We start from the raw sequence: 24,065 nt of genomic DNA on the forward strand, positions 1-24,065 counted from the left end.
TGTCAGAGTAACTTTCAAGGAAGAATCAGTTCGAATCAGGATTCTGCAAGAAAGAAAGCAAGACTGAGAGACAAAGAGGGGTACCAGAGAAGTATACCTCGACCGCGACAGAACACAAGAAGAAAGGAAAGGACTACACTGAAAGAGAGGGTACAGAGACGCAAGGAGGAACGAGAAGCAATGAAAATGAGCAGGACCCAGACACAGGAGGAAGGGCAAACACACCCCACAGAATCTCCCACCAAAAGACCCCTCCCGACGACATTCCCAACAGCAACTGAGCAACCTATACTCCAACCCACTCACTGTTCCTCTGCCACCAACCCCCATATCCACAAACCTCACCCCAACAGCTGTCCCTTATGGGCATTCTGACCCCACCCCCATCAACACATACCCCACCTACACCACAGCCCCATATAGGCCCCCCACCAAGGCTCTCCCTCCCCAACCCCAATATACTTGCATGACCACAATGATAGAAAAGAAACTAAAGGTTTGGTACACAAATGCGGATGGAATAATGAATAAACATGAGGAGTGGAATGAAAGAATCAGTGAAAAATCCCCAGACATCATAGCAGTCACAGAAACAAAACTCGCTGAGATAATAACAGAACACAATCTTCCCAACAGGATATCAGATCCTGAGGAAAGATAGAAGGAGTAGAGGGGAGGAGGGGTTGCACTGCTCATAAAACACCAATGGGGATTTGAGGAAATGGAAGGCATGGACATGATTGGAGAAAGAGACTACATTGTAAGGTACAATTCAGTCCGGAGAACATAAAGTAGTCATTGGAGTGATGTATAACCCACCACAGAACTGCAGGAGGCCAAGAGAGGAGTAAGAAAACAACAGGGTGATGGTGGACACACTGGCTGAGGTGGCAAGAAGAGCTCACTCGAGCAGAGCAAAGTTACTGGTAATGGGCAGATTTCAACCACAGGGAGATCGACTGGGAAAACCTGGAGCCACATGGGGGTCCCGAAACATGGAGAGCCAAGATGATGGATGTGGTACTTGAAAACCTCATGCATCAACATGTCAGGACCCAACCAGAGAGAGAGGGGAGGATGAGCCAGCAAGACTGGATCTTGTGTTCACCCTGAGCAGTTCAGACATCGAGGACATCACCTACGAGAGGCCCCTTGGAGCTAGCGATCATGTGGTTCTGAGTTTTGACTATATAGTAGAGTTACAAGTGGAGAAGGTAACAGGAACTGAAGGGGACAGGCCAAACTATAAAAGGGGGACTACACAGGTATGAGAAAGTTCCTGCAGGAGGTTCAGTGGGACAGAGAAATGGTAGGAAAATCAGTAAACGAGATGATGGAATATGTGGCAACAAAGTGCAAGGAGGCAGAGGAGAAAGTTTTGTTCCCAAGGGAAACAGAAATAATAGGAAGACCAAGACGAGTCCTTGGTTTACCCAGAAGTGTGGGAGGCAAAAGCTAAGTGTGCAACAGAGGAATGGAAAAGGTACAGGAGGCATAGGACCCAGGAAAACAAGGAGATTAGTAGAAGAGCCAGAAACGAGTATGCGCAGATAAGGAGGGAGGCCCAGAGACAGTATGAAAACGACATAGCATCGAAAGTCAAATCTGACCCTGAAACTGCTGTATAGCCACATTGGAAGAAGACAACAGTCAAGGACCAGGTGATAAGGCTGAGGAAAGAAGGTGGGGAACTCACAAAAAACGATCAAGAGGTATGTGAGGAGCTCAACACGAGATTTAAGGAAGTATTTACAGTAGAGACAGGAAGGACTCTGGGGGACAGACCAGATGGGGACACCAACAAGAATACACCAACAAGTGTTGGACGACATACATACAGATGAGGAGGAGGTGAAGAAACTGCTAAAGGGACATCGATACCTCAAAGGCAATGGGACCGGACAACATCTCTCCATGGGTCCCTTAGAGAGGGAGCAGATATGTTGTGCGTACCACTTACCACAATCTTCAACACATCCCTGGAAACTGGGCAACTACCTGAGGGTATGGAAGACAGCAAATGTAGTTCCCATTTTCAAAAAAGGAGACAGAAAAGAGGCACTAAACTATAGACCTGTGTCATTGACGTGTATAGTATGCAAAATTATGGAGAAGATTATCAGGAGGAGAGTGGTGGAGCACCTGGAAGCAGGAACAGGAGTATAAATGCCAACCAGCACGGATTCACGGAAGGCAAATCCTGTGTCACAAACCTTCTGGAGTTTTATGATAAAATAACAGAAGTAAGACACGAGAGAGAGGGGTGGGTTGATTGCATCTTCTTGGACTGCAAGAAGGCCTTTTGACACAGTTCCTCACAAGAGATTAGTGCAGAAGCTAGAGCATCAGGTGCATATAACAGGAAGGGCACTGCAATGGATCAGAGAATACCTGACAGGGAGGCAACAACGAGTCATGGTACGTAATGATGTATCAGATGGGCACCTGTGACGCAGCGAAGTCCCACAGGGTCGGTCCTAGGACCAGTGCTATTTTTGGTATATGTGAACGACATGACGGAAGGGTTAGACTCAGAAGTGTCCCTGTTTGCAGATGATGTAAGAAGTTAATGAGGAGAATTAAATCTGATGAGGACCAGGCAGGACTTCAAAGAGACCTGGACAGACTGGACACCTGGTCCAGCAACACACACACACAGACACACACACACAGACACACACACACACACAGACACACACACACACAGACACACACACACACAGACACACACACACACACACACACACACACACACACACACACACACACAGACACACACACAGACACACACACACACACACACACACACACACACACACACACACACACACACACACACACACACACACACACACACACACACACACACACACACATATATATATATATATATATATATATATATATATATATATATATATATATATATATATATATATATATATATATATATATATATATATATATATATATATGTATATATATATATAACAATCGCAGGCGATCTTAACTATGCTAGACAAGCCATGTACATATATTGCTTGTAGGACTCGATCAGTTGTCTTTATCATTCCAGGAAAGTTTAAATATTAGATGTATTTAGGAAAAAAATTAAAGATTGAGACCTTTCTATAGGAACCTTCGTCGGAGGTCAGATTGCCGGGAATTAGCCAAGTGTCAGGGAAACATTGGATTAATGAAGCTCCTAGTAAGTAAAACACTGGTCCAATACAAACTTTTGATAAGCGAAATGTATCATAAAAAAAAAAACTTTAAAAACGCCGGAAAGACTAGCTTGACAATACTGGGAGCAGGTGTTAGTGGCGGCCAGGTAACCACAAAGAGACCCACTAACACCTTTACTCCCACCAAATTTCCTCCCAGACAAGTAGGGAAGGTGGGAGCATAATTATTCAATCAAAGTAACGTTGTTGTGGGGACGTTAAGATATGGAGGACCCGATGTTCGTTGTTTGCATTGCTTGTATTTGGAAATGTTCGCACTGAATCATTGGCAACGTGACAGAAACAACGAAGGTAAAGAGACGAGCAATGTACAGTACATAGTCGGCTCATCCAGCTTGTGGACCAGCCTCACACACCACCTCATCCAGCTTGTGGACCAGCCTCACACACCACCTCATCCAGCTTGTGGACCAGCCTCACACACCACCTCATCCAGCTTGTGGACCAGCCTCACACACCACCTCATCCAGCTTGTGGACCAGCCTCACACACCACCTCATCCAGCTTGTGGACCAGCCTCACACACCACCTCATCCAGCTTGTGGACCAGCCTCACACACCACCTCATCCAGCTTGTGGACCAACCTCACACACCACCTCATCCAGCTTGTGGACCAGCCTCACACACCACCTCATCCAGCTTGTGGACCAGCCTCACACACCACCTCATCCAGCTTGTGGACCAGCCTCACACACCACCTCATCCAGCTTGTGGACCAGCCTCACACACCACCTCATCCAGCTTGTGGACCAGCCTCACACACCACCTCATCCAGCTTGTGGACCAGCCTCACACACCACCTCATCCAGCTTGTGGACCAGCCTCACACACCACCTCATCCAGCTTGTGGACCAGCCTCACACACCACCTCATCCAGCTTGTGGACCAGCCTCACACACCACCTCATCCAGCTTGTGGACCAGCCTCACACACCACCTCATCCAGCTTGTGGACCAGCCTCACACACCACCTCATCCAGCTTGTGGACCAGCCTCACACACCACCTCATCCAGTTTGTGGATTAGTCTCACGCACCACCTCATCCAGTTTGTGGATTAGTCTCACGCACCACCTCATCCAGTTTGTGGATTAGTCTCACGCACCACCTCATCCAGTTTGTGGATTAGTCTCACGCACCACCTCATCCAGCTTGTGGATTAGTCTCACGCATCATCTCATCCAGTTTGTGGACGTCTCACGCACCACCTCATCCAGCTTGTGGACCAGCCTCACACACCACCTCATCCAGCTTGTGGACCAGCCTCACACACCACCTCATCCATCTTGTGGACCAGCCTCACACACCACCTCATCCAGCTTGTGGACCAGCCTCACACACCACCTCATCCAGCTTGTGGACCAGCCTCACACACCACCTCATCCAGCTTGTGGACCATCCTCACACACCACCTCATCCAGTCTGTAGGCCAGCCTCAAACACCACTTCATCCATCTTGTGCACCAGCCTCACACACCACCTTATCCAGCTTGTGGACCAGCCTCACACACCATCTTATCCAGTTTGTAGACCAGCCCCACCACCTCATCCAGCTTGTGGACCAGCCTCACACACCACCTCTTCCAGCTTGTGGACCAGCTTCACACACCACCTCATCCAGCTTGTGGACCAGCCTAACACACCACCTCATCCAGCTTGTGGACCAGCCTCACACACCATCTTATCCAGTTTGTAGACCAGCCCCACCACCTCATCCAGCTTGTGGACCAGCCTCACACACCACCTCTTCCAGCTTGTGGACCAGCTTCACACACCACCTCATCCAGCTTGTGGACCAGCCTAACACACCACCTCATCCAGCTTGTGGACCAGCCTCACACACCACCTCATCCAGCTTGAGGACCAACCTCACACACCACCTCATCCAGCTTGTGGACCAGCCACACACACCACCTCATCCAGCTTGTGAACCAGCCACACACACCACCTCATCCAGCTTGTGAACCAGCCACACACACCACCTCATCCAGCTTGTGAACCAGCCTCACACACTGTAGCTGATGTCATTGCAACTCTAAGATTTTATACAGAGACTTCAAAAGTTAGTGAACAAATCAGCACGCGAATATGTATTCATTTCGCTATTTAGCCTCTTCAACATCTTTCCACGCTAGGCGATTTACGTCGTGTTACTGAACCATATACCCTTTCGTGTGATTTATCCCGCAAACCCACGATCAACCACGCTCTACAAAATGTCATAGTGTGGTACATGCTAGTAATTAACTCTCATTCATCCCACGTCCAGGGCTTCGTGTACTAGACAATTACCCAGCCTAAATTTAGTAGATGCTGCTTAATAGAAGAGAAGCAGTGTTTCTTACATGATATCTAGGCTGGTTGATGCCTGGCTATAGTAACAATGAATGTCTACTCTTTAAATGTAGCGCGTTTATATATATATATATATATATATATATATATATATATATATATATATATATATATATATATATATATATATATATATATATATATTATATATATATTTATATATATATATATATATATATATATATATATATATATATATATATATATATATATATATATATGTATATGTATGTATGTATATATATATATATATATATATATATATATATATATATATATATATATATATATATATATATATATATATATATATATATTTATTTATTTATTTATTATCACACTGGCCGATTCCCACCAAGGCAGGGTGGCCCGAAAAAGAAAAACTTTCACCATCATTCACTCCATCACTGTCTTGCCAGAAGGGTGCTTTACACTACAGTTTTTAAACTGCAACATTAACACCCCTCCTTCAGAGTGCAGGCACTGTACTTCCCATCTCCAGGACTCAAGTCCGGCCTGCCGGTTTCCCTGAATCCCTTCATAAATGTTACTTTGCTCACACTCCAACAGCACGTCAAGTATTAAAAACCATTTGTCTCCATTCACTCCTATCAAACACGCTCACGCATGCCTGCTGGAAGTCCAAGCCCCTCGCACAAAAAACCTCCTTTACCCCCTCCCTCCAACCCTTCCTAGGCCGACCCCTACCCCGCCTTCCTTCCACTACAGACTGATACACTCTTGAAGTTATTCTGTTTCGCTCCATTCTCTCTACATGTACGAACCACCTCAACAACCCTTCCTCAGCCCTCTGGACAACAGTTTTGGTAATCCCGCACCTCCTCCTAACTTCCAAACTACGAATTCTCTGCATTATATATATATATATATATATATATATATATATATATATATATATATATATATATATATATATATATATATATATATATATATATATATATATATATATACCATTTCTCCTGAGTGATGGTGGTAAGTCTCATGTAATAGTAACTTCAGCTCTGGGAGGACGCCTTTGAAACTCCCGTAACTACTAAATTCCTGGATGATTTTCGATAGACGCATCATATACTACACCTGCCCCTTCGTTGCACACGCCTGTCTTTTCATTTCTCACTCCTGCAACATCTTAAGTGGAAGTAACAGTGTTACTACTGTTTCATGATTTTGTGAAAATCCTTTGCTGTTGCTGTACCTTTGCTGCACTCTTCCTGCTGCTAGTGTTGCCGTCCGTGTATGGTGTCGGCTAATTATATTCTAGTCTGTGAATTTCAGTCATGTGGCGAGAAAATTACCATGGAAAGTTAAGATCAAAATTCTTATGATGAAGACTTAATGAAAGTATTTTATATTATATTTACACTGACACTATTAATTACAAGAGTAAACAAACCATCGAGAGAAAGTCTGAATGACGCATCAATTTTTCCAGCAGTCTCTCTCTCTCTCTCTCTCTCTCTCTCTCTCTCTCTCTCTCTCTCTCTCTCTCTCTCTCTCTCTCTCTCTCTCTCTCTCTCTCTCTCTCTCTCCCACGATGCGGACTGTGCAAGTATAGATCACAAATGAGTCATATTAGTGTATAATAGATTAATGTAGGATACATAAGCGTCATATATCCACATAGGATAAATCAGTGCAGTTGTGTCCGTGTGTATTTGCCAGTTTCTGTATGTGCACATGTGTCAGGTGTCCCAATGATCTGTTATACGGCGGCTTACGGCTTTACACAACTGAAGGCTCAACACACTCTACATGACCTCCGTCGTGCACGTGTGACCGTCTGTTTTCTTACTTGTCAAGAGCATACAATCAACGCTCGCTAGAGCAGCATCCACACACACACACACGCGCACACATAAAACACACCACAGGCCAAATATCTCATGACAAGTGCCTCTGATAACTGGTAACACACACACACACACTCGTTAACACCCTAATTAAAACCTAAATGCTTACTGAGTGAATTTCACCTCTCACTAAAAAATCACCCCTCATCCTGCTTTCTCCCTATGCATCAAAAAAACGTAACTTCCTGTCAAACTGGGACGACATCACAATTATCACTACAAGATAGCTGCAAGGTAACTGGGTCGTATCTCCAATAATAACTAGCACGTAACAGTTCTTAAAACTCACTCCCACCATCCAATATTTACACCCCGTTTTCTACTGTGCAGGAACGACAGGTTTAATTTTCCCATTGTTTATTAACTTTTTTGAAACGTCTGCTCGCACCAAGACAACCTGACCCGAAGAGGTAAACATTTGCCATCGTCCAGCCTCCGAGTACACATCCAGAAGCGTACAGGTTGCGGTCCAGTTGATCTAGCTAAGACCGTCTTCCTGTTCAGACACTCTACTTCCCAGGTTTAAAAGTTCATTTCCGTTGAACCGGTTTCCCACAATCTTCCATTATATATATATATATATATATATATATATATATATATATATATATATATATATATATATATATATATATATATATATATATATATATATATGTATATATATATATATATATATATATATATATATATATATATATATATATATATATATATATATATGTATGTATGTACTCACCTAGTTGTACTCACCTAGTTGAGGTTGCGGGGGTCGAGTCCGAGATCCTGGCCCCGCCTCTTCACTGATCGCTACTAGGTCACTCTCCCTGAACCGTGAGCTTTATCATACCTCTGCTTAAAGCTATGTATGGATCCTGCCTCCACTACATCGCTTCCCAAACTATTCCACTTACTGACTACTCTGTGGCTGAAGAAATACTTCCTAACATCCCTGTGATTCATCTGTGTCTTCAACTTCCAACTGTGTCCCCTTGTTACTGTGTCCAATCTCTGGAACATCCTGTCTTTGTCCACCTTGTCAATTCCTCTCAGTATTTTGTATGTCGTTATCATGTCCCCCCTATCTCTCCTGTCCTCCAGTGTCGTCAGGTTGATTTCCCTTAACCTCTCCTCGTAGGACATGCCTCTTAGCTCTGGGACTAGTCTTGTTGCAAACCTTTGCACTTTCTCTAGTTTCTTTACGTGCTTGGCTAGATGTGGGTTCCAAACTGGTGCCGTATACTCCAATATGGGCCTAACGTACACGGTGTACAGGGTCCTGAACGATTCCTTATTAAGATGTCGGAATGCTGTTCTGAGGTTTGCTAGGCGCCCATATGCTGCAGCAGTTATTTGGTTGATGTGCGCTTCAGGAGATGTGCCTGGTGTTATACTCACCCCAAGATCTTTTTCCTTGAGTGAGGTTTGTAGTCTCTGGCCCCCTAGACTGTACTCCGTCTGCGGTCTTCTTTGCCCTTCCCCAATCTTCATGACTTTGCACTTGGTGGGGTTGAACTCCAGGAGCCAATTGCTGGACCAGGTCTGCAGCCTGTCCAGATCCCTTTGTAGCTCTGCCTGGTCTTCGATCGAATGAATTCTTATCATCAATTTCACGTCATCTGCAAACAGGGACACTTCGGATTCTATTCCTTCAGTCATGTCGTTCACAAATACCAGAAACAGCACTGGTCCTAGGACTGACCCCTGTGGGACCCCGCTGCTCACAGGTGCCCACTCTGACACCTCGCCACGTACGTGTGTGTGTGTGTGTGTGTGTGTATCACAATATTCAGTGATAGACATTCACTTAGTGAACGCCAATCATTAGCCACGTGAAACTGAACGGGACTTGAACCCGAGTAATTCTAATGAATATCATGTTAAGTTACCTTATTTCTTATTTCTTCACATTTCTTGTTCTTTTATATATACTCTTTCTTGTCTATGCCTCCGTTTTATTTTCCGTTTCAATTTCCTTTTCTTATTTTGTCCTTGTTCGTATTCTGTTATTTTCCCCTCGTCTTCTTTTCCACGGCTCTTCTGTCTTGTGATTCTTAACTTTCAAATCTTCTTCCGAAACATTTCAACACTTCCACTAATAAATTATTCCATCGCTTCTACCAAAAAAATAAATGTTGGTCTATGTTTTTTGTTTTATTTTCTACAGAGGAAAAAAGTCCCAGGCCTACCAACCTTCTCGACGCGTACAGTACCGCCAACAGTGGGTGAGCAAACAGGCCTACCAGCCCTTATGAGATATCAAGCACCGTAAATTAAGGTAAAAATCATGCTTGCCAAGATGAGAGGCGAGGACAGTGACTCCAACAGTGCAACAGAATAACACAGTTCTAGCTAGGACTGCATATGTTGATTTATTCCTTGATTCGTTCCTTGATTTGCAGAGTAACATTTAGATGTGCAGGGCGTGCAGCACAGTGAACAACCGAATTCCTATGCAGGAATCAGGACTACCAGGTACATATTCCCAGGGCTACCAACTGTAGACCCCAGGGCTACCAACTGTAGATCCCAGGGCTACCAACTGCAGACCCCAGGGCTACCAACTGTAGATCCCAGGGCTACCAACTGTAGATCCCAGGGCTACCAACTGTAGATCCCAGGGCTACCAACTGTAGATCCCAGGGCTACCAACTGTAGATCCCAGGGCTACCAACTGTAGATCCCAGGGCTACCAACTGTAGATCCCAGGGCTACCAACTGCAGATCCAAGGCTACCACCTGCAGACCCAAGGCTAAGAGCCGTATACCCAGGGCTACCAAACGTAAACCCCAGGGCTACCAACCACATACGTAAATGCAGAGTTACCAACAAAAGACTGAAGCCCGAGGATTACTAACTGTAGATGTTCTTCCAAGGATACAAACATATCGTCTTTAAACGTTTGCCTTCGCTGGATTTACCAGAAAAATATAATTTTTTAATAATAGTAATAATGATTTTTCAACTTCATTAATATCAGCTGAAGATGAGTGTTTAATGTAGTGACTCCTGAGAAAGAAACTATGATTCAATTGTGGGAAAAAATGTAAACGGAAATTTTAAAGTGAGATGTGATTCGGATTTAACGATGGAGTGATAAGACGATATGAAGAACACTTTGATATATAGTGACCCAGCGGACCCATGGGGGTGGGTGTGTGGGTGTGGGCGTGTTTGTGGGGGTGAGGTGAGGCCTGTGGAGGAGTGTGGACGTAGAAGGTTGTTCTTAAAGAGGTGTGGGGGCGAAGAACGCCTTGAGATGACGTCTGTGCGTGCTGAGAGGCTGACAGAGAGATGGCGTGGAGCGTGGGCGTGGAAGGTGTTATGGGTGGCCATGGTGGTGTTGAGTCTGGCGTCGGTAGTTCTGGCCAAGAAGAATGTCTCGTCAAGTAAGTAACAACGATTTAATGTTTCATGTTCCTTGTTTGTGTAGGAGAATAACACCTTATTAATCTCTCTCTCTCTCTCTCTCTCTCTCTCTCTCTCTCTCTCTCTCTCTCTCTCTCTCTCTCTCTCTCCAGTCTGACCTACAGTAATATTACATACAAAACACCTCTAATGAATTTTCAATTCAGTATTAATTTTCTTTCGATCTCAGTTCAGATCAGTAGTTCAAGGAAAAGTAGAACAGTAGTTCACGGCTACTATAAACCAGATACAGTAGTTCATGCCAGTTACAAGATCATCGTCAGTTATTAGGGGCAGTTACATGTCAAGCTACAGTAGTTGACAGCAGGAAGTCACCAGGTGAGATTCACCAGTCTGCTCACTTGTGAAGGCAACCAACCACGACAGAGATTTCACCGGTGTAGAGGCCATGAAACCAGGCACCAGGGTAAATTCCTCTAGTCTTGAGTGTGTGTGAACTCCGGGGAGAAAGTATAGAGGGAAAGTAGCGAGAGAAAGTTAAATGATGTATATGAGCAGTCACCTGTGTAATTTATGGGGACTTTGAGAGACAGACTGAGAGACAGAGAGATAGGAGGGAGAGAAAGAGAGACTATTGAGGAATGGGTACATGAATTCACAAAGTAAAGCTGAATATCACTTCTATTGAGGCTTCGAAATGCAGCTTTGACCACTGCGGTCTAGAGGGAAGAGAGAGAGAGGGGGAGATGAAAGAGGGGAGATGAAAGAGGGGAGAATAGAGGGGAGGAGAGAAAGGGGAGATGAAAGATATGGCCGCAGAAGAGCGACGACTGCAAGAGATATCTTTGTGTTTCAGAAATGCTTTTAGAAGCTGAGGTCAAAAAGATTTTTGTTCGTACCAAATTATTGGGAGTTATTTTTTTTATTTGTTTTGTACCTATGATTTAGTTTATATCCAGGCAACGTAATCCAATTGTACTTTTTTCTTTTAATTCTTCATTTGCTTCCTCTTTTTTCCTTTGATTTAATTTCCTTCCTTCTCTTCTTCTCAGATTGCTGCAGCTATTACATATAACAGTCATTATGTAGTTGTAGGGTAAGACACATATGCAACAGTTAGACAACTTTATTCCGAAACGTTTCGCCTACACAGTAGGCTTCTTCAGTCGAATACAGAAAGTATGCAGGAACAGTAGAGATGTGAAGACGATGTAATCAGTCCATCACCCTTGAAGTCGTAGAATTTGAGGTTGTCAGTCCCTCAGTACCTCAAATTCTACGACTTCAAGGGTGATGGACTGATTACATCGTCTTCACATCTCTACTGTTCCTGCCTACTTTCTGTATTCGACAGAGTATCTACCAGAGTATTACTAGGTACCAGAGTATTGTTAGGTATCATAGTATCACTAGGTACCAGAGTATTGTTAGGTACCAGAATATCACTAGGTACCAGAGTATCACTAGGCACCAGAGTATCCCTAGGTATCGCTAGAGTATCACTAGGTACCAGAGTAGGTACCAGAGTATCACTAGGTACCAGAGTATTGTTAGGTACCAGAGTACTAGGTACCAGAGTATCACTAGTACCAGAGTATTGTTAGGTACCAGACTATCACTAGGTACCAGTATCACTAGTACCAGAGTATTGTTAGGTACCAGAGTATCACTAGGTACCAGAGTATCACTAGGTACCAGAGTATCACTAGGTATCAGAGTATCGCTAGGTACCAGAGTATCACTAGGTACCAGAGTATTGCTAAGTACCACAGTATTGCCAGGTACCAGAGTATTGTTAGGTGCCAGAGTATCACTAGGTACCAGAGTATTGTTAGGTACCAGAGTATCACTAGGTACCAGAGTATTGTTAGATACCAGAGTATCACTAGGTACCAGAGTATTGTTAGGTACCAGACTATCACTAGGTACTAGAGTATTGTTAGGTACCAGAGTATCACTAGGTACCAGAGTATTGTTAGGTACCAGAGTATCACTAGGTACCAGAGTATTGTTAGGTACCAGAGTATTGTTAGGTACCAGAGTATCACTAGGTACCAGAGTTTCACTAGGTATCAGAGTATCACTAGGTACCATAGTATCGCTAGGTACCAGAGTATCACTAGATACCAGAGTATCGCTAGGTACCAGATTATCGCATGGTATCAGAGTATCACTAGGTACTAGAGTATCACTAGGTACCAGAGTATCGCTAGGTACCAGAGTATCACTAGGTACCAGAGTATCCCTAGTTACCTGAGTATCGCTAGGTACCAGAATATCACTAGGTACCAGAGTATCGTTAGGTACCAGATTATCACTAGGTACCAGAGTATCGCTAGGTACCAGAGTATCGCTAGGTACCAGAGTTTCGCTAGGTACCAGAGTATCACTAGGTACCAGAGTATTGTTAGGTACCAGAGTATCACTAGGTACCAGAGTATCGCTAGGTACCAGAGTATCACTAGCTACCAGAGTATTATTAGGTACCAGAGTATCACTAGGTACCAGAGTATCGCTAGGTACCAGAGTATCACTAGGTACCAGAGTATTGTTAGGTACCAAAGTATCACTAGGTACCAGAGTATCGCTAGGTACCAGAGTATTGTTAGGTACCAGAGTATCACTAGGTACCAGAGTATTGTTAGGTACCAGAGTATCACTAGGTACCAGAGTATTGTTAGATACCAGAGTATCACTAGGTACCAGAGTATTGTTAGGTACCAGACTATCACTAGGTACTAGAGTATTGTTAGGTACCAGAGTATCACTAGGTACCAGAGTATTGTTAGGTACCAGAGTATCACTAGGTACCAGAGTATTGTTAGGTACCAGAGTATTGTTAGGTACCAGAGTATCACTAGGTACCAGAGTTTCACTAGGTATTAGAGTATCACTAGGTACCATAGTATCGCTAGGTACCAGAGTATCACTAGATACCAGAGTATCGCTAGGTACCAGATTATCGCTAGGTATCAGAGTATCACTAGGTACTAGAGTATCACTAGGTACCAGAGTATCGCTAGGTACCAGAGTATCACTAGGTACCAGAGTATCCCTAGTTACCTGAGTATCGCTAGATACCAGAATATCACTAGGTACCAGAGTATCGTTAGGTACCAGATTATCACTAGGTACCAGAGTATCGCTAGGTACCAGAGTATCGCTAGGTACCAGAGTTTCGCTAGGTACCAGAGTATCACTAGGTACCAGAGTATTGTTAGGTACCAGAGTATCACTAGGTACCAGAGTATCGCTAGGTACCAGAGTATCACTAGCTACCAGAGTATTATTAGGTACCAGAGTATCACTAGGTACCAGAGTATTGCTAGGTACCAGAGTATCACTAGGTACCAGAGTATTGTTAGATATCAGAGTATCACTAGGTACCAGAGTATTGTTAGGTACCAGAGTATTGTTAGGTACCAGAGTATCACTAGGTACCAGAGTATTGTTAGGTACCAGAGTATCACTAGGTACCAGAGTATCACTAGGTACCAGAGTATCACTAGGTACCAGAGTATTGCTAAGTACCAGAGTATCGCCAGGTACCAGAGTATCACTAGGTACCAGAGTATTGTTAGGTACCAGAGTATCACTAGATACCAGAGTATTGTTAGGTACCAGAGTATCACTAGGTACCAGAGTATTGTTAGATACCAGAGTATCACTGGGTACCAGAGTATTGTTAGGTACCAGAGTATCACTAGGTACCAGAGTATTGTTAGGTACCAGAGTATCACTAGGTTCCAGAGTTTCACTAGGTATCAGAGTATCACTAGGTACCATAGTATCACTAGGTACCAGAGTATCACTAGGTACCAGAGTATCGCTAGGTATCAGAGTATCGCTAGGTATCAGAGTATCACTAGGTACCAGAGTATCACTAGGTACCAGAGTATCGCTAGGTACCAGAGTATCGCTAGGTACCAGAGTATCACTAGGCACCAGAGTATCGCTAGGTACCAGAGTATCCCTAGTTACCTGAGTATCGCTAGGTACCAGAATATCACTAGGTACCAGAGTATCGTTAGGTACCAGATTATCACTAGGTACCAGAATATCACTAGGTACCGGAGTATCGCCAGGTACCAGAGTATTGTTAGGTACGAGAGCATCACTAGGTACCAGAGTATCGCTAGGTACTAGAGTATCGCTAGCTACCAGAGTATCACTAGGTACCAGAGTATCACTAGGTACCAGAGTATCGCTAGGTACCAGAGCATCACTATGTACCAGAATATCGCTAGGAACCAGAGTATCACTAGGTACCAGAATATTGTTAGGTACCAGAGTATCACTAGGTACCAGAGTATCGCTAGGTACCAGAGTATTGTTAGGTACCAGAGTATCACTAGGTACCAGAGTATTGTTAGGTACCAAAGTATCACTAGGTACCAGAGTATTGTTAGATACCAGAGTATCACTAGGTACCAGAGTATCGCCAGGTACCAGAGTATCGCCAGGTACCAGAGTATCACTAGGTACCAGAGTATCACTAGGTACCAGAGTATCGCTAGGTACCAGAGTATTGTTAGGTACCAGAGTATCACTAGGTACCAGAGTATCACTAGGTACCAGAGTATTGTTAGGTACCAGAGTATTGTTAGGTACCAGAGTATTACTAGGTACCAGAGTTTCACTAGGTACCAGAGTATCACTAGGTACCAGAGTATTGCTAGGTACCAGAGTATCACTAGCTACCAGAGTATTACTAGGTACCAGAGTATTGTTAGGTATCATAGTATCACTAGGTACCAGAGTATTGTTAGGTACCAGAATATCACTAGGTACCAGAGTATCACTAGGCACCAGAGTATCCCTAGTTACCTGAGTATCGCTAGGTACCAGAATATCACTAGGTACCAGAGTATCGTTAGGTACCAGATTATCACTAGGTACCAGAGTATCGCTAGGTACCAGAGTATTGCCAGGTACCAGAGTATTGTTAGGTACGAGAGCATCACTAGGTACCAGAGTATCGCTAGGTACTAGAGTATCGCTAGCTACCAGAGTTTCACTAGGTACCAGAGTATCACTAGGTACCAGAGTATCGCTAGGTACCAGAGCATCACTATGTACCAGAGTATCGCTAGGTACCAGAGTATCACTAGGTACCAGAGTATTGTTAGGTACCAGAGTATTACTAGGTACCAGAGTATCGCTAGGTACCAGAGTATTGTTAGGTACCAGAGTATCACTAGGTAGCAGAGTATTGTTAGGTACCATAGTATCACTAGGTACCAGAGTATTGTTAGATACCAGAGTATCACTAGGTACCAGAGTATTGCTAAGTACCAGAGTATCGCCAGGTACCAGAGTATCATTAGGTACCAGAGTATCACTAGGTCCAGAGTATCGCTAGGTACCAGAGTATTGTTAGGTACCAGAGTATCACTAGGTACCAGAGTATCACTAGGTACCAGAGTATTGTTAGGTACCAGAGTATCACTAGGTACCAGAGTATCACTAGGTACCAGAGTATCACTAGGCACCAGAGTATCACTAGGTACCAGAGTATCACTAGGTACCAGAGTATCACTAGGTACCAGAGTATTGTTAGGTATCAGAGTATCACTAGGTACCAGAGTATTGTTAGGTACCAGAGTATCACTAGGTACCAGAGTATTTTTAGGTATCAGAGTATCACTAGGTACCAGAGTATCACTAGGTACCAGAGTATCGCTAGGTACCAGAGTATTGTTAGGCACCAGAGTATTACTAGTTACCAGAGTATTGTTAGGTACTAGAGCATCACTAGGTACCAGAGTATTGTTAGGTACCAGAGTATCACTAGGCACCAGAGTATCACTAGGTACCAGAGTATCGCTAGGTACCAGAGTATTGTTAGGTATCAGAGTATCACTAGGTACCAGAGTATTGTTAGGTACCAGAGTATCACTAGGTACCAGAGTATTGTTAGGTATCGGAGTATCACTAGGTACCAGAGTATCACTAGGTACCAGAGTATCGCTAGGTACCAGAGTATTGTTAGGTACCAGAGTATCACTAGGTACCAGAGTATTGTTAGGTACCAGAGTATCACTAGGTACCAGAGTATTGTTAGGTACCAGACTATCACTAGGTACTAGAGTATTGTTAGGTACCAGAGTATCACTAGGTACCAGAGTATTGTTAGGTACCAGAGTATCACTAGGTACCAGAGTATCGCTAGGTACCAGAGTATCACTAGGTACCAGAGTATTGCCAAGTACCAGAGTATTGCCAGGTACCAGAGTATTGTTAGGTGCCAGAGTATCACTAGGTACCAGAGTATTGTTAGGTACCAGAGTATCACTAGGTACCAGAGTATTGTTAGATACCAGAGTATCACTAGGTACCATAGTATTGTTAGGTACCAGACTATCACTAGGTACTAGAGTATTGTTAGGTACCAGAGTATCACTAGGTACCAGAGTATTGTTAGGTACCAGAGTATCACTAGGTACCAGAGTATTGTTAGGTACCAGAGTATTGTTAGGTACCAGAGTATCACTAGGTACCAGAGTTTCACAAGGTATCAGAGTATCACTAGGTACCATAGTATCGCTAGGTACCAGAGTATCACTAGATACCAGAGTATCGCTAGGTACCAGATTATCGCTAGGTATCAGAGTATCACTAGGTACTAGAGTATCACTAGGTACCAGAGTATCGCTAGGTACCAGAGTATCACTAGGTACCAGAGTATCCCTAGTTACCTGAGTATCGCTATATACCAGAATATCACTAGGTACCAGAGTATCGTTAGGTACCAGATTATCACTAGGTACCAGAGTATCGCTAGGTACCAGAGTATCGCTAGGTACCAGAGTTTCGCTAGGTACCAGAGTATCACTAGGTACCAGAGTATTGTTAGGTACCAGAGTATCACTAGGTACCAGAGTATCGCTAGGTACCAGAGTATCACTAGCTACCAGAGTATTATTAGGTACCAGAGTATCACTAGGTACCAGAGTATCGCTAGGTACCAGAGTATCACTAGGTACCAGAGTATTGTTAGGTACCAAAGTATCACTAGGTACCAGAGTATCGCTAGGTACCAGAGTATTGTTAGGTACCAGAGTATCACTAGGTACCAGAGTATTGTTAGGTACCAGAGTATCACTAGGTACCAGAGTATCGCTAGGTACCAGAGTATCACTAGGTACCAGAGTATTGCTAAGTACCAGAGTATCGCCAGGTACCAGAGTATCACTAGGTACCAGAGTATTGTTAGGTACCAGAGTATCACTAGATACCAGAGTATTGTTAGGTACCAGAGTATCACTAGGTACCAGAGTATTGTTAGGTACCAGAGTATCACTGGGTACCAGAGTATTGTTAGGTACCAGAGTATCACTAGGTACCAGAGTATTGTTAGGTACCAGAGTATCACTAGGTTTCAGAGTTTCACTAGGTATCAGAGTATCACTAGGTACCATAGTATCGCTAGGTACCAGAGTATCACTAGGTACCAGAGTATCGCTAGGTACCAGAGTATCGCTAGGTATCAGAGTATCACTAGGTACCAGAGTATCACTAGGTACCAGAGTATCGCTAGGTACCAGAGTATCGCTAGGTACCAGAGTATCACTAGGTACCAGAGTATCGCTAGGTACCAGAGTATCCCTAGTTACCTGAGTATCGCTAGGTACCAGAATATCACTAGGTACCAGAGTATCGTTAGGTACCAGATTATCACTAGGTACCAGAATATCACTAGGTACCGGAGTATCGCCAGGTACCAGAGTATTGTTAGGTACGAGAGCATCACTAGGTACCAGAGTATCGCTAGGTACTAGAGTATCGCTAGCTACCAGAGTATCACTAGGTACCAGAGTATCACTAGGTACCAGAGTATCGCTAGGTACCAGAGCATCACTATGTACCAGAATATCGCTAGGAACCAGAGTATCACTAGGTACCAGAATATTGTTAGGTACCAGAGTATCACTAGGTACCAGAGTATCGCTAGGTACCAGAGTATTGTTAGGTACCAGAGTATCACTAGGTACCAGAGTATTGTTAGGTACCAAAGTATCACTAGGTACCAGAGTATTGTTAGATACCAGAGTATCACTAGGTACCAGAGTATCGCCAGGTACCAGAGTATCGCCAGGTACCAGAGTATCACTAGGTACCAGAGTATCACTAGGTACCAGAGTATCGCTAGGTACCAGAGTATTGTTAGGTACCAGAGTATCACTAGGTACCAGAGTATCACTAGGTACCAGAGTATTGTTAGGTACCAGAGTATTGTTAGGTACCAGAGTATTACTAGGTACCAGAGTTTCACTAAGTACCAGAGTATCACTAGGTACCAGAGTATTGCTAGGTACCAGAGTATCACTAGCTACCAGAGTATTACTAGGTACCAGAGTATTGTTAGGTATCATAGTATCACTAGGTACCAGAGTATTGTTAGGTACCAGAATATCACTAGGTACCAGAGTATCACTAGGCACCAGAGTATCCCTAGTTACCTGAGTATCGCTAGGTACCAGAATATCACTAGGTACCAGAGTATCGTTAGGTACCAGATTATCACTAGGTACCAGAGTATCGCTAGGTACCAGAGTATTGCCAGGTACCAGAGTATTGTTAGGTACGAGAGCATCACTAGGTACCAGAGTATCGCTAGGTACTAGAGTATCGCTAGCTACCAGAGTATCACTAGGTACCAGAGTATCACTAGGTACCAGAGTATCGCTAGGTACCAGAGCATCACTATGTACCAGAGTATCGCTAAGTACCAGAGTATCACTAGGTATCAGAGTATCACTAGGTACCAGAGTATTACTAGGTACCAGAGTATCGCTAGGTACCCGAGTATTGTTAGGTACCAGAGTATCACTAGGTACCAGAGTATTGTTAGGTACCATAGTATCACTAGGTACCAGAGTATTGTTAGATACCAGAGTATCACTAGGTACCAGAGTATTGCTAAGTACCAGAGTATCGCCAGGTACCAGAGTATCATTAGGTACCAGAGTATCACTAGGTCCAGAGTATCGCTAGGTACCAGAGTATTGTTAGGTACCAGAGTATCACTAGGTACCAGAGTATCACTAGCTACCAGAGTATTGTTAGGCACCAGAGTATCACTAGGTACCAGAGTATCACTAGCTACCAGAGTATTGTTAGGCACCAGAGTATCACTAGGTACCAGAGTATCACTAGGTACCAGAGTTAGATATCAGAGTATCACTAGGTACCAGAGTATTGTTAGGTACCAGAGTATCACTAGGTACCAGAGTATTGTTAGGCAACAGAGTATCACTAGGCACCAGAGTATCACTAGGTATCAGAGTATCACTAGGTACCAGAATATTGTTAGGCACCAGAGTATCACTAGGTACCAGAGTATCGCTAGGTACCAGAGTATCACTAGGTACCAGAGTATCACTAGGTACCAGAGTATTGTTAGGTGTCCTTGTGTCACCAGATATTTGAGTATCATTAGATCAACGTGTCTTAAGCTTCTGTAAGTGGCCGACTCCCCTTAGTTTCTTATTATTTTCCGGACACCTTTTCAAACATAATATAAACTTATTTCCTTAACAAATTTCTTTGTTTACAGCAAAAGCATATATAATGTTGAGGTGGATCAATACCTCAGTTATAAGAACCTATTTACATTAATTTATAAAGTGACACTAATATATTTGTTTTATTTAGTAGTTCTTTTGTTGTTGGTATTAGTGATGGTACTTAAACTAGTTCCCTTTTTTTTAGAAATAGCCAAAAGCCAGCCGTCTTTTATTGAGACAGGTTCTAACTTTTGTTTTTATGTGATGTGTTGAAAAAGCCGTCTTACACATAATGTTAAATGGCACGAGAATCTTCACATAATGGTAAATGGCACGAGAATCTTCAGAACTTTTTTTGCTAACTGTGGGAACATTTTGAGTTGAGGACGCTTGAAGTTTTCCAAAGTCACTCATTTAATTTCCATTCCGAAGCTTCCTCCAAGAAAATCAGTGTTTCAGTTTTCACGCATCAATAAAATTGGCAGAATGAAAAAATAATAACACATAAAGCGATAGTAAACAAATTTCATAATGAAAGTTACCTTATATACTTTCTTTCTCACTTCCTAAATGTACAGTCTTTACTATCTTAGCCAATCTGATGATCCAAATTGTTTAAAGAAAAGTATGAAAAGTGTAACGCAAGAATTTTTTGACATTGAAAAGTTTGTCGTTGATTCATATGGGCAAAGAGAGAGAGAGAGAGAGAGAGAGAGAGAGAGAGAGAGAGAGAGAGAGAGAGATAAACAAATCACACAATTATCATCACCGACACATCCGGTTCAGGGTTCCTCTACCCCTGAACGACATAGTCTGTAACTATCTTCGGCTATAGACGTTGCCACTAAATTCTAAGATCTGCAAACTTTTAGTTTTAAAATGCTTGTGTTAATCAATTTTTCTTCGGTCTCAGTTTACTAAGATTGATACGAAGTCAATCGTTTGAGGTAAGTTGATAAACGCATTAAGCCCTGACCTAGATTATCAAACAGGAAATTGAGAAATAAACTTTCCCCCATCCTCACCGACTGGTCAGTTGGAAATCTGGGCTAATTGGGTTTTAGAGTCCATCTTTGAGCTTATAATAATAGGACATCATGTGGTCGTTGTGAGTACATTTTTGTTCACTTGCTCACAGGTTAATGGGTTACTGCTACACAGATGGCTAAAATGATATAACAGGTAGGTGATGTTGGTTTGAAAATAACATCTTAATTCTTGTTTTGGAGTGAGTGTGTGTGTGTGTGTGTATGTGTGTGTGTGTGTGTGTGTGTGTTTACCTATTTGTAACTACCTATCTATAGCTACTGGAGCACAGCTATGCTCGAAATGTTCACCTTTTTAATCTCCGCTAGAAGTATTATTTACTATCTTCTCTTTTAAATCATCTCAATGCTCAACCACTCTTCTTGTGAAGAAAATTTTTATATTGTCTCTCACCTAGTTGGATTTTGGTCCTCCTTACTCTAGTGTGAATCAATCTGTGTCCTCCTAACCAGTGTCTCCTGACTAGCATCTCCATCATCTCTTAAGAGTTGTTTTCCCTTCCAGTTATGAAGTATCTTTCCCTGCCTTGTCTTATCTCGTGTATGTTGGTCTCCTAGATATGCCTCCTTCCACTCTGTTTTCCAGTCCCGCCTCTCCAGGTACTGGAGCCATAGCCATGTGTGGCCTCTGAGTCATAGGGACAATCTAAAGTTAATTTCTCTACTAATTTATTCGTAGTGAAAATCAGGTCCAGTATTTCTGGCCCTTTTGTTCGTCCTTGATACTTCTTTATTATAATGGTTAATATAGTTTTCCATTGCGGTCCTCCATTTGTTTTTCTTTCCAGATTTCCCCTGATTACTCTTTCCTCCGTAGGCGAAAATTCCCATGATAGGTAGCATTGAACTGGAAGTTCGTGCTATGTGAGTTCAATATAACTACATTTATTATCGTTGGTTTATTCTGTCACTTATTTTCATTTTTGTGTATTTCTTGAACTTATGACCTTCAGGGTGTTGATCTCCAAGCAGCTGCTCCAGTGAAGCATCTCTGTGATGCTTCCTCTCCTGTATATCTGCCTTTGTCGCCTTGTGAATTATTCTTTTGACGAAGTTAGTACAAATATTATACATTAGAAGTTAAAATTATAAAAAAAATATTTTCTTGTTTTGAATTCTGAGGAATTCATTGGAGTATAATTATCATAATGTGCCTATAACATTTAGACAACATCATCATAAATCATAATTATATATTTGTAGTTATTTTCATCTCTCTTCTCCACTGTCTTCAGATACGAGTCCCTTACAGAACCAGCTGCGCAGCAAGTGTCCCATGGCCTTCCATGAGATAGGGAACAAGTGTTACTTCTACGGCTACTTTCCCTTGAACTGGTTCCGTGCTGCCGAGTTCTGCCACTCCTTCGGCAACGGTGTCTCTCTGGCCACCATCGAGACCTCACAAGAGAATCTCTCCATCAGGAAGTGGCTTGCTGTTAATGGTGAGAGATGGGAGGGAGGGAGAGATAAAGGAAGGGAATATCAATGGAAAGAGATACCAGATAGAGAGAGAATGAGATTATTTTAATTATAACTTTATTGTCTTATTATCTTTATTATTATTATTACTATGTAAATATTATTATTGCTAATGTTGGAGTTGTATGATTTTTATTTTTGTTAATAGTGTAGTTGTTAATATTAAAGCTGTTAATACTTACTTTTATTAGCATTATTATTACAAATAATTTGTTTATCATGATACCCACAAAATTGTGTGGCAGGTAACCACAACACGGGCGTGTGGGTGGGCGGCTCCGACAACGGTCACAGTGGCAAGTGGGCGTGGTTCCCTACAGGTGAGTATCCAAAAGTGGGCATGTTTGTCTCTTTCCCACTCTCTCTCTCTCTCTCTCTCTCTCTCTCTCTCTCTCTCTCTCTCTCTCTCTCTCTCTCTCTCTCTCTCTCTCTCTGCAATTTATCGCACTCTTTAACCCTGAATATTTTCCATCACCTATCCCTACACCAAGAGGTGTAGCTCTTAATGTATGTATACCAAGGCAGGGTGGCCCGAAAAAGAAAAACTTTCACCATCATTCACTCCATCACTGTCTTGCCAGAAGGGTGCTTTACACTACAGTTTTTAAACTGCAACATTAACATTGTTATATGTGGCGGTGTATATATAACAAGGATAGTAATATAGATGCTCTATATATATCCCTGGATATATAAACTGATAGTTTACTATAATCCTATTTTAGACAATAGTTTTTGTGATTGGTTGTGAAAAGGTAAATTAAGCCTTGATAACCTTCGTGTAGTCAATTGGTTTTAAACTAATCAAACTAAGCAAAATAATTATCTAAGAGTTATAACTTCTATAAACACTTTAATAATCTAACATCTATAACTCATGTCAGGGCAGTTTCACGATTATTTACTATCTGTTCCACTAAAAATTTATTTTAGCTTAGCGTCTTCTATCCTCTTTAATAATCCTAGTTCTTATTAATATTCATGGGATCCTCGGGAATGGTAATGGGATCTGATTCTCCTGTGTGAGCCTCGTACACTTTATGTAAGAAAAAAAATCTGGGTACGTTCTTGGATTTCTTGCACTTTTGATGTGTTCTAATTATTTCTAAGTCGCATAACATTAGATATATATCCTTATACTTTTATATTATTAATATCATTGTTTTTATTTTTGGCATTATTTTCGTA

At 42.6% G+C, this 24,065-nt stretch overlaps 1 protein-coding gene across 1 annotated transcript in view; it reads left to right on the forward strand.

The window, feature by feature from the left end:
- Positions 1-24,065, forward strand: part of LOC128696033 (perlucin-like) — a 30,780-nt gene that overhangs the window by 4,824 nt on the left and 1,891 nt on the right. The window contains exons 2-4 of the mRNA XM_070095038.1: positions 9,641-10,863; positions 22,634-22,840; positions 23,123-23,197. Of these exons, the coding sequence (XP_069951139.1) occupies positions 10,581-10,863; positions 22,634-22,840; positions 23,123-23,197 (565 nt within the window). The 5' untranslated portion in view covers positions 9,641-10,580. The remainder of the gene's footprint in view (positions 1-9,640; positions 10,864-22,633; positions 22,841-23,122; positions 23,198-24,065) is intronic.

This window comes from Cherax quadricarinatus, chromosome 48 (assembly GCF_038502225.1).
Source record: "Cherax quadricarinatus isolate ZL_2023a chromosome 48, ASM3850222v1, whole genome shotgun sequence".
Classification (NCBI taxonomy): Eukaryota; Metazoa; Arthropoda; class Malacostraca; order Decapoda; family Parastacidae; genus Cherax; species Cherax quadricarinatus.